The 12,446-nt window shown below is 37.5% G+C and overlaps 1 protein-coding gene across 4 annotated transcripts in view; it reads right to left on the bottom strand.

Moving 5' to 3' along the window:
• Positions 1 to 12,446, bottom strand: part of LMLN (leishmanolysin like peptidase) — a gene marked incomplete at its 5' end in the record, with an annotated part of 79,298 nt that overhangs the window by 6,223 nt on the left and 60,629 nt on the right. For all 4 annotated transcript variants that reach the window (XM_081236091.1, XM_081236092.1, XM_081236094.1 and 1 more), the window contains 3 exons: positions 2,495 to 2,705; positions 8,687 to 8,817; positions 11,265 to 11,424. In XM_081236091.1, the coding sequence (XP_081092217.1) occupies positions 2,495 to 2,705; positions 8,687 to 8,817; positions 11,265 to 11,424 (502 nt within the window). The remainder of the gene's footprint in view (positions 1 to 2,494; positions 2,706 to 8,686; positions 8,818 to 11,264; positions 11,425 to 12,446) is intronic.

Genomic DNA, 12,446 nt, shown 5'->3' with positions numbered 1-12,446 from the left:
CTCCCGATTCTCAATTTGGCACAAAGGAAACAGGAGGAGAACTGAACTAACTGTTGTTTATCTACTGTTGGTACTAACATTTAACAAGCTATTAAAATATTAATGGCTGCTCTGGAACACTTATTGTCTTTCAAAAACACTGCACTTTCTGTGATAGTACTCTTTAAAAAGGAAAGATATAAAGAGCGTGTTTCAAAATGAATCAGAGACGATCAGATCTGGGTTTTGATCTGAACCTCATCAGCTGTGACAGTGAATATATCACTTAATCTCTTTATACCTTAGTTTTCTCATGTGTAAAATGATAATTCCTACCTCATTAGGTTTTGTGATGATTAAATATAATGATATAGACATAAAGCACTCAGCAAAGTGTCTAGCATTTAATAAATACAAACAAAAAAACCTCCACACTCTGAAGAGATCAGAAAATTTAGAAAAAAATCTTTCATATTCACTAATGGAAACTATGCCTAAAAGGTATCTATTCCTTTTTTTTTTTCTAAAAGGCATCTATTCTTGTAATATTTTGTACATTTTTCAAAACTGTGGTAGTGATTCGGAGGTTACAATCCTTTTTTGAGCATGCTTCCTCATAGAACTGGTTAACAGGGGAAGAAATCACAACATAGTACCACAGTATCAGAAGGGTGACTACAAACAGGGAGCTGGATAAGAAGTCAAGTCTAGGGCGCAGGTTGGTGGAGGACGTGGGGTCATTTGCAATCTCTACTCCCCACCTCCTTTCAACAGATTCACTTGTCTTTGCCATGCTCCAAGGACAGGAACTAATTACTTCACAGCTCCTTGAACTAGTCTGGCTTTCTCCTCATTTCTACACATTTTTTTACTGTACTCCTAAGATTCTTACTCCTGAACCAGCTGGAGTAACTCTCTCTTTAACTCAACTCTAACTGCTAATGGCTCAATCAATGCTCATCTCTTGGACATTGAAATGATGATATTTCTTATAGTTAACTCTCAGATTAGGCCTGAGGATGGGAACTCCATCAGAACCACCTATTTGTAGACTAGCAGCCCTTGAATTCTAGCCAAAGCAATTTAACAATAACAACAAAATCAAGTCATCCTATCACTTCATATGAAAGTTAACTAAGAAGATTTAACACTACATTTATTATATACCATATCAAAAGGACCTAAGATCTTTTAATTCATTGTGAATTACTATTATAACTATTACAGAAAACTCAGCTGGCTCACAGGAGTTAAGTGAAAAGAGTTAACACAGCAGGCCTGAGATGGCCATCATTTGAAAGTCCTGTTTGCAAGGACGGCCTTTAGCTGGTGTCTGGGAAGTGGTTTCTTCCAGACTTCACCCACTGTCCCCTTTCCCTTTGCTAATTCTGCTTTGTATCTTTTTGCTTTAACAAGCTTAGCCATAAGTACAACTAGAGACTGAGGCCTTTGAGTACTAGAGAGTCATGAAATCTGGGGGTGGTCTTAGGCACCCCTAACACAAGTATTAATCTCCCCAAATCCACCCTCTACTTATAGCCCATGTCTTGATAAAGGCCCCAGAATGTGGGAAAGAAAGGGAATTAAATTTTAGAGGTGAAGAAACTTTGAGCTATAAAGTGAACGTAGCCCTCTGTTTTCAACCAGACCATGGAGCAAGCAAAGGGCTATACAGTTCCATTTAAAAAATACCTCCAGTTGAGAAAATGAAACATGGCCTATTCCAAAATATAAAACTGTCATAAAATCTCATAGGTCATTTAATTAAAATATCATAGACCATAGGTCAAAGCTTTATTGAGAGTTCATGAGTTCTGCTTTTAAAACTCTTAGAAATGGGTCATCAGCCTCAGTTTGCACATCTTCATCAACAGGGAATGCACCCTTCTCAAGAGAGTCCCTTCTATTTCTCTCCTGGTTCTAAAGGATTCTACTGGAATCTGTCTCCCTACAACTTTAATTCATTGTTCTCAGTCCTACTCTCTGGAGTCTCACAGAATGAGTAATATATCTCTCAGTGAAAACCACTGTCTTTGCCAGCTTGTCTTTCTATCTCACTGTGTATATTTGCATCTCCCTGCACCTTTCTCTTCTTTGTGGGCATGTCAATCCCTTCTTTGAGCATCTCTTCCAGTGACTTTCCCACTCCTTCACCTCACCTAGTTATAATATAACTAAAATATATTTAATTGCTTTTTGTATTCATGAACAGAATTTTTACTCTTACTTTCAAAATGAATGGCTGAAACATTAACTTTTTGTAACCTTCAATGAATGTTTTTGTGCAAGTCAGAGGTTCTTCACATATAGAAAGTTTCCTCACCCTCACTCTTACTGAAGAGAGGTGTCACGTCTACCTACCTTCAATTTCTAACCATGGAGGGAAGGCGATCTTCCCATATAACTGCAATTAGAAGAGAAGACGCACAACCTGTTTTAGAGCTTCCTTGCAGGGAATTTTCAACATCTTGTAAGAAAAGTCCTTCTCTGTACTCCAACCACAGAGACTACTCACCTAGGGGTAGAGCTCGGGTCAAGTTAGTAGTTGGAGGATCTGTTTCTGGGGGACAGAGCTCACAGAAGTCCCAACATGATGGGCAGAGCAAGTTTCCATCGTGAATCCAGCCGTTCATCTGAATACTGACGGGGAGGACCTGCCCAGCCCGACTACACAAATATGAAGTATCCTGAACCCAAACCTTCAGACCTTGTGGAGAACAAGAAACCTTCAAAAAGTGAAAAGAAGAAAAAAATCAGATCAGTAAGATTCTAGTATGTGAGCCTTCTCCCTCAACTGTAGGAAAATATGGCAGAATTTACTAAAAATGCTGGCTATAAAAGACAATTTGGAATGTGGGCATATTTTAATCTCATATAAAGCAGGTTAAGTTATTCATGTTCTAAAAGAATTTCACTCTGTGGTAGTAGTTCTTAGACTTTTTGTCTAGAACCTTTTAAAAAATCTAATGAAAGCTATGGACACTTCCTGGAAAAAACAAAGTAACATACAGCTTTACATACAATTTGGATTCACAGACCCCTGAAGCCAAGCTATCAATAATAACATTTCTGTAGATTCTAGGATCCTCCTATAATTCAGGTTAAATGTCTGTCAAAGAGCCATGAATCATGTCACTTTTTCTACAACTTGCTAAATTTCGTAACTCAAATATTTTTAGTTGTTTTAAATTATAAAAATAGGGCTTCCCTGGTGGCGCAGTGGTTAAGAATCCGCCTGCCGATGCAGGGGACACAGGTTCGAGTTGTGGTCCGGGAAGATCCCACATGCCGCAGACCAACTAAACCTGCGTGCCACAACTACTGAGCCTGCGCTCTAGAGCCCACGAGCCACAACTACTGAAGCCCGTGTGCCTAGAGTCCGTGCTCTGCAAGAAGAGAAGCCACCACAATGAGAAGTCCGCGCACCACAACGAAGAGCAGCCCCCGCTCTCTGCAACTAGAAAAAGCCCACGCGCAGCAACAAAGACCCAACGCAGCCAAAAATAAATAAAATAAATTATAAAAACAATATATGCTCATTGTAAAAAAAAAAAAAAGCACACTGTATAGAAATGACATAGTAAAAGTTTGTTATTCATTATCCCTATCCCAGATCTTCTGCTCAGAGATGAAAATGGTCACAGTGATTTTATACAACTGGTGACATCTTTAAAAGCAGGATTCATATCTCAAATACAAGGGGTAACTAATGAAATCAATTTTAAAAAACAAACATATTAAAGCTAACTTTAAAAAAGTTTATAATGACTGTGTCGTCTTCAAAGTTGTTTTCTTTTTTTAAAATAAATTTTATTTATTTATTTATTTATTTATTCATTCATTCATTCATTCTGGCTGCGTTGGGTCCTCACTGCTGCACACAGGCTTTCTCTAGTTGCTGAGAATGGGGGCCACTCCTCATTGCAGTGCACAGGCTTCTCATTGTAGTAGCCGCTCCCATTGTGGAACACAGGCTCCAGGTGTGCAGGCCTCAGTAGCTGTGGCATGCGGGCTCAGCAGTTGTGGCTCGTGGGCTCCAGAGTGCAGGCTCAGCAGCTTAGCCACAGAGTGCACAGGCTTAGCCACACCGTGGCATGTGGGATCCTCCCAGACCAGGGCTTGAACTCTCATCCCTTGCATTGGCAGGTGGACTCCCAACCACTGTGCCACCAGGGAAGCCCTCAAAGTTGTTTTCTAAAAAGACTTTACATTATGCTACTTCACCTTAAATATTTCTGGATCTTCTCTCCTGGAACTATCTTCAAAGAAAGTGCATGGTTCTGAGTATGTTTGATGGTGGCAAATTTTTACTTTGCAAGTAGATGCAATTTTTGGAAATACCCAAAACTTGCCCAGATCCAAGTCTGGTAAAGGCAGTTGACTAAACTAGTTAAGACTAGGTCAACATAGGTATGATGTAAAATACTGAAATTGACTTCTTAGATGGCTATTAAACTATCTCTAAAAGCAATTTTAAAAGGAGTTCCAAAAGTGTTTTTCAACAATGGAGTCATTTTAAAAACAACTCTTTTCATCAATTAAGTTTAAATATAACATTCATTTGGAAATTTAAGTTATAATAAGCTATCAAGAAAATAAACGACAAAGTGTAAACTCTTCTAAAGTCTGTCATTCAATGACCCACACCCAGTAAGCATCACCACAGCTGCAATGCAATGTAATCATTCTTTTAAGTGAGAATTGACTGGGTATTGTGCTTGGTGCTGAAAAGGATACCAAAGAAGTCCATGACACAGTGCCTGACCTCTAGCAGCTTTAACTGAGGAGAGAAGGGTAGGATATACAAATTTCCCCCCAAAATTAACAGTGTCAGACTGTTTTATGATAAAGAGGCAATAAATGATAGGAAAAAGAACAAAGATTAGAAAGTTTCATGGAAGAAAGCATTTATATTCTAAAGATGTGCACAGGGTTTGCATCACAGTGAGGGAGACATGTTGTGAGCTGGTGGGCTGTGTCAGAGTCCAAGTGGGTGAGGAGGGTAACTGCGTAGGGGTGAATGAAGATGGAAAGGATGTGGACAGATCAAATAACAAGCATATTAAGGACAAAGAGAACCAGATTTCTCACTGCTCGAAAGAAGAGTTACAAATATGGGAAGGGAGAAAACTAAAATGAATTATTTGGTGTTAAACTGGAATCAAAGATACTGGTACAAACTCGTGGTTATATATATGCACATGTACAAGTATATATAAAATTACATACACACATATATTTCCTAGCTCTGTCCACCAAAAGGCCTGGGGAGCAGCTGTATCCCAACAGCAATGAACAATACATCTAGCACCCAGACTTTATTTTGTTATCTTTATTTTTTTAATAAATTTATTTATTTATTTTTGGCTGCGCTGGGTCTTTGTTGCTGTGCACAGGCTGTCTCTAGATGCGGCAGGTGGGGGTTACTCTTTGTTGTGGTGCTTGGGCTGCTCGTTGAGGTGGGTTCCCTTGTTGCAGAGCACGGAATCTAGGTGCATGGGCTTCAGAAGTTGTGGCATGCAGGCTCAGTAGTTGTGGCTCGCAGGCTCTAGAGCGCAGGCTCAGTGGTTGTGGCACATGGGCTCAGCTGCTCTGCAGCATGTGGGGTCTTCCCGGACCATGGCTCAAACCCGTCCCCTGCATTGGCAGGCGGATTCTTAACCACTGTGCCACCAGGGAAGTCCCTAGCCCCCAGACTTTAGTCTCTAAATACCTCACTGCACTAAAAGAAACAAGAGCTCCTTGGAGAAATGATTAATTCCAGGGCTGGGGCAAAGAAAGTGAAGATGAGCCTAGAATATCTTGTGCTAGAAAGCAAGGAAATTGTTAAAAAGATAGGACAGCCAAAAGGACACAGGAACCAGCCTGAAGGGCTCCCTCCCTTTGGCTAAATCTGGGGCAACTTAAATAGCCAAATAAATAATGATAGTAATGGTAATACCCGCTGAATAAAATGCAATCTGTGAGTCAATACAGATTTAAATGCATGAATTAATAAAATGAAGGTATGATAAGAAATAAGTTATTGATATAGTACTTTCCCCCCCAAATACTTACTAATTAAAAAGGGAATTAATTAAAAGAGAAAAATGGTAACTTGAAAGTGGAGAAGCCTGGTAGATACCAGCAAGTTAACATGACCAGCAAAGGGACAAATCAAGAGTGCACCACCAGGGACTTCCCTGGTGGTCCAGGGGTTAAGAATTGTCTTGCAATGCAGGGGATGCTGGTTTGATCCCAAGCTGGGGAACTGGGATCCCACATGCCACAGGGCAACTAAGCCCGTGCACCACAACTAGAGAGCCCACGTGCCGCAACTAATGAGCCCACACACCACAACTAAAGAGAAGCCTGCGCACTGCAATGAAAGGTCCTGCATGCCACAACTAAGACCTGATGCAGCCAAAATAAATAAATAAATAAATATATTTTTAAAAAAGTGTATCACCAAAAAAAACACAAGCATCACTTCTGTGATATTACTGCCCAAAACATATTACATGAATTTAATCATGAGGGAACATCAGACAAACCCAAATGGAGACACATCATAGGTAAGAACTGGCTTGTAATCTTTAAGTGTCAAGGTTATGAAAGTCAAGAAAAGACTGAGGAACTGTTCCAGATTGAAGGAGACCAGAGATATGACAACTACTCAATATGTGATATCAGTGCAGATCCTATTACTACAAGGACATTATTGGGACAATTGGCAAAACTTGAACGGGATCCAAGAATTAGATGTATCAGTGTTATTTCCTGATTTTTTGGGTAGTACTGTGGTCATATAGGAGGATGTCCTTGTTTATAAGGAATACACATTAAAGTATTTTGGGGTGAAGGGGCAGACTGTCAGCAATTTGCACTTAAATGACCCATATTTTTGTACCATTCTTGCAACTTCTCTGTCAAAATAAGTAAAACAAAGAACAACAGAAAACAAAACAGCTAATCCAAATGCTAATTGTTTGGAAATCATGCACATTTTCCCATATAAATGGTTGTGAGTGTTAAATTAGCAAAATTAACTGACAACACTAGGTACTACAGGGAAGCCAAGTACATTCGGTCTTTGTTGATGGTATTACAAATCTACGTAATCCCTTTGTGGTGGTGGTGGTGGTGGTGGTGTAGAGAAGACATTAAAATAGGCTGAAAAGGTTATCCTCCTATTATAGTTCACACTGTTCCAGCTTTATCCCCTTTATCCTAATAGTCTCACTTATGTGAATTTATTTCAAAAAATTGATTTTAAAAAGGTAAAGCATGTAAATATACTTACAAAAGCATTTTTATATAGTGAAAAGTGAAAATTAATTCAATATCTCACAGGAAAATGACTTCCCTAATTATGATACTTTAAAATGATGCAATGCTCTACAGCTATGAAGAACAGTAAGTATTATTATTGGGAGAACTTGGAAAAGGTATCTTGGTCTGTATAAAAAGACTAAGTAAAGTCACTAAAACAAAATTATGTATTCTGATTACAACTAGATCAAAACTATGTATTTAAGCAATACATAATCTTTAATAGAATGAATTCATCAGAAAATGGTTGCTGGATTATAGTTGTCAGATTATAGGATTATACCTGGAAAGTGTTTATTTTTAATTGTCTTTTATAAGGTTTCAAAGGTAATTTTACATGAATTGTATGGTGTGTGAATTATACCTCAATAAAGCAGTTACCAAAAAAAAGAGTTAATTTTAAAGAAACTTTAAAAATAATAAGTTAAATTGTCAGGTACATTAGTCCATTTAGCTCTTGTAGGTGAAATGGCACAACAAATTCTTATGTTTCAGTTTTTAGGATCACACTCTCCTCCCTGATGTCCGTTAGTAGGGTATGGAATATTCATTAGGTTTGATGCTCCTAAGTTACAGAATGCCTGTATCTTAGTAAGTTCTATGGTGATGCAGTCATTTAATATCAGACATCCAAATAATAAATTAAGAAAATAGTAGTTTGCTCTCTTTGGATTTCTAATTTCAAAGGAAAAAAATCTACTATTAATCAGTAGTTGATTTATTAATTCTTAAATACATGCTTTCTTCAGATTTTACAAAATAAATTATAGTTTTTTTCCATTACAAAGTAGTTTTAAAGAACAAAATTACAGAACTTCCCTGGTGGCGCAGTGGTTAAGAATCCACCTGCAATGCAGGGGACACGGGTTTGATCCCTGGTCTGGGAAGATCCCACGTGCCACGGAGCAACTAAGCCTGTGCACCACAACTACTGAGCCTGCGCTCTAGAACTCGTGAGCCACAACTACTGAGCCTGTGTGTCACAACTACTGAAGCCCACTTTGCAACAAGGAGAAGCCACTGCAATAAGAAGCCCATGCGCAGCAGCGAAGACCCAATGCAACCAAAAATAAATAAATAAATAAATGTAAAAAAAAGAACAAAATTACATGTTTCCTAATATTTCCTTAGGATCTATGCCCAGAAGCAAAATTATTATAAAACTTGCTGATATATAGCAACTATATATAATTTTTAAACAGAGAAAGGCAATTTCTCAAAGAAATGACAATATTTCGACAAAACACAAATATACAAACTAATATTTACAATAAATAAGTTAAAGTATTAATCAGTAGAAATAAAAGATATAAAGTGTATTTGAAAATATAAAAACCATATAATGAGATGCAATTATGTAATATTTGGTACAGTTGTTAACAATCATATGGTTTACCTGATAGCATCCACTCCCCCAGTCCGGGTAACTCAGCTTCCTTTCACACTTTTCCATGACAAATGCTGATTTCTGAATTAGACAAACTGAATGAGGTCCATACTTTTCAGCACCATAGTTTTTAGAAAGGTCTGAAGCAAACCAGAAAAGTTTTCTTTATTAAAAATTGACTTTGGGCTCAAAGAATAAGAAATTAAAGTATTCCAATCTTATAATTAAAAGTTGCTTTAAAAATCAAACGTTTCATGGAAATTTTCAATTAAAAAAAATCAAGAGAGAGGGTTCCAAACTCAAACTGGATTCTCAATAAAGCAATTAGTAGGAGAATTATTATATCAGAAACAAGAGATATAATTGGGCCTAAAGCAACTAAGTTAAATATATAGAGGAAATGGCACTAAGAATCACCTTCAATGGTGTCCTAAATAGGAGTCACTTCCCAAGTGACCCAGATAGGATGAGGCCAAGTGATTTATATAATGAAGATTTTTTTGGAGAGCTGCAATTTTTGCAAGACCATTCTTGTATTTTCAACTTATGCCATCTCCTGTAAGTCAATAAATGACAGGTTGAGCTAGTCTTAGACTAAGCACAAATCTGCAGAGGTATGGGGCAGACTAAATGACCCCTAACTAGCTAATGGACAAAGGAATGAAGTCCTTAAAGCCTAGGAATTTAAAAAAAAAAAAAAAGCCTAGGAATAATTTTCTCTCTTTACACTTAATACAAGTTTCACCTTTTGAAAGCAGAGTTCAATTAGCTCATTTTGAAATATTATAAAGGTAAAAATTTTATGTCAGTTTAAAAAAAATCTTAATTGTATAAGCTAAGAAAAAAATGTAAAACAATAAAACAGAACTTTATATTTCTTTATTTATGAATATTTCAAAGTCTTCAAAACACACAGTCAGGGCTTCCCTGGTGGCGCAGTGGTTGAGAGTCTGCCTGCTAATGCAGGGGACACGGGTTCGAGCCCTGGTCTGGGAGGATCCCACATGCCACGGAGCAACTAGGCTCGTGAGCCACAGCTACTGAGCCTGCGCGTCTGGAGCCTGTGCTCCGCAACAAGAGAGGCCGCGATAGTGAAAGGCCCGCGCACCGCGATGAAGAGTGGCCCCCGCTTGCCACAACTAGAGAAAGCCCTCGCACAGAAACGAAGACCCAACACAGCAAAAATAAATAAATAAATTACTAAAAAAAATAAAGAGCCCTTTAAAAAAAAAAAAAAAAAAAAACACACAGTGATCATTGTCAAAAAAAAGAAAAGAGGGGTCAGGCCAACCCTCAGGCCAACTCCTGAGAAATACCTGTTTTTATGAAGAAATTTTTCTTGGAACACAGCTATACTCATTCACCTACATATTATCTGTAACTGCTTTCACACTTAACAGCAGAGCTGAAAAGTTGCAACAGAGACTGCATGACCCATAAAGCCTAAAATATTTACTATCTTGCTTTTTATAATAAATATTTGCCAACTCCAGCTCTAAAACATTAAAATGTGATACTCTATCTTTGGCAAACCCGTAACTGACAAATATGTGCATTTCTTTTGCTGTAACATGCAACTGTTGCGTAGTTATGTCATTAGACATTTATTAAGTAGGTTAGTGATGGGAAAAATGACTGTACAAATCCAGTTACATCTGCCAGGTTTAAGAATAAAAGGAAAAAAATTATGGAAATTTTAATTTTAAATGATTTAGTCTGAAATAAAGTATGGAATGGGGGTGGGGAGGAAAGGACCAGGTTGAAAATTTTGATGACCACAGGCAGAAAAACTACTTATTGCTCTTGATTAACAAATCAGATGTGAGAACATTTTGTTTACAAAGGTGGTTAGTATGAGCTATAACTACTATTGCTGAATATCCAATTGCCATACTGTTTATTTCCTTGATGACCTGTTCATTTAAATATACTAAATGGGAATAAATAAGATGGCAATACATCTTACTAGCCATGGGACAATAGTATTATTCTGATATCTGGAGAGTGACACGTTATATCTAAATTACATAAAATACACATTCATCAGGAGAGGAAAGAATAGGATACCTAATACGATTTAATAAAAAGAGTTCTGCATTGGAGGATCTTGCACTGACATCAATTAAACATATTACTTAGTAGCTCTTCCCTCATCTGTGAAATTCGATAATATCTTCTCTATGTCTCTTGTCAGGTTTTTAGAAGAACAAAATGAAATGATAAAAGTGAAATTGTTTTGCAAATGAAAAGTGTCATGCAAATATAAGGTATTACTAAACGGTAGTGTGTGTACACACATGTGCAAGTGTATCTAATAGCTAACAATCCTTTCTATGTGTCATAATTCTACGCACTTACTGTATTAATTCATTTAATTCTCACAACTCTATGAGACAGGTATTATCTCTTTTGTACAGAGGAGAAAACTGAGGCGCAGAGAAGTTACTTTGAACAGGTGGATAGCAGTGGAACCACAACATAAACTCAGACAATCTGGCTCCAGGGTCTGTATCCTTAACCACTATTTTGTATTGCTGATATATACTTTTAATATGTATATAACATTTAATTTCACTAAACTACTAACCTGGTTGATTCTCCAATACTCTACAATCTGAGCTGCGCTGATATTCACCACTTAAATGCCAACTGAATTCCTGACTGAAAGGGCAGTAGTCAGCAATTTCTACTGAACCACCATAATAAGGCAGATCTTCTGCAGGTACTCCACTGAGTTCATCAAAGTACTACAAAGAGAAAAATATTAGGAAGGCAGGAGAGTAAGAAACATTCTATATAATCAAAACAAAGCCCACAGGCAATTTATGGCAACCAATTAATGCTGTATAACACAAAGAAGATATTAAACTATTTTTTTCATACATAGTACAACACAAAGATAGTTAATATACTACTTGAGGGGTATTTTGCTGTAGTTTTAGAAATAAGCAAGGTAAGTAAATTAGCCTGTTTTTTATTAGATGACAAATTTAACTAATGTTTTTTTTTTTTTTTAATGTGGTACGCGGGCCTCTCACTCTTGTGGCCTCTCCCATTGCAGAGCACAGGCTCCGGACGCACAGGCTCAGCGTCCATGGCTCACGGGCCCAGCCGCTCCGCGGCATGTGGGATCTTCCCGGACCGGGGCACGAACCCGCATCCCCTGCATCGGCAGGCGGACTCTCAACCACTGCGCCACCAGGGAAGCCCTTGACTAATGTTTTAAAAGGATGAATAGGAAGAGTTTTAAGAGCTGACAAAACACAAAACAAATGCATAGAATTAAGATGTTTTAAATTTAATGTACTTCAAGTGTTTTTAGGAGAATTAATTTATATGTTGTTTTGACAAACTTGAAAAAAACCATAAGAAAATGAATGAGATCATATATATAAAATACTGTGAACACCAAAGCAACAAGGTACCAGATAAATTTTAAAGATTTCACATTTTAAATTATATTACTAAGAGTAGAAATATATAGTCGCCATCTTCTGGTGTCTAAAGCACTCAGTGTGGTCATAAACATATGTAGGAAGCTCAAAATTTAGCAGAAATCACTTTAAATTCACTTCTGAGGTATCATTTCTGACTAATGGGTCCTTTTTCAATGGCAGGCAGAGCTGAGGCTTTTTTTAGAAATAGCCACTTCAACAAAAAACTTAAAGGTCAAATCAGAGATTCAGACTGGACACATGGGACCATTTCCTTCACCTTTCAGATCTCACTAGGCAAACTTTTCTAAAGCAGAACTTCCAAGTCTTCTAAT

The sequence above is a fragment of the Mesoplodon bidens genome (assembly GCF_964165515.1).
Source record: "Mesoplodon bidens genome assembly, chromosome: 5".
NCBI classification, from domain to species: Eukaryota; Metazoa; Chordata; class Mammalia; order Artiodactyla; family Ziphiidae; genus Mesoplodon; species Mesoplodon bidens.
Note: the sequence above shows the minus strand (reverse complement) of the source record. Positions and strands in the feature narration are given on the sequence as shown.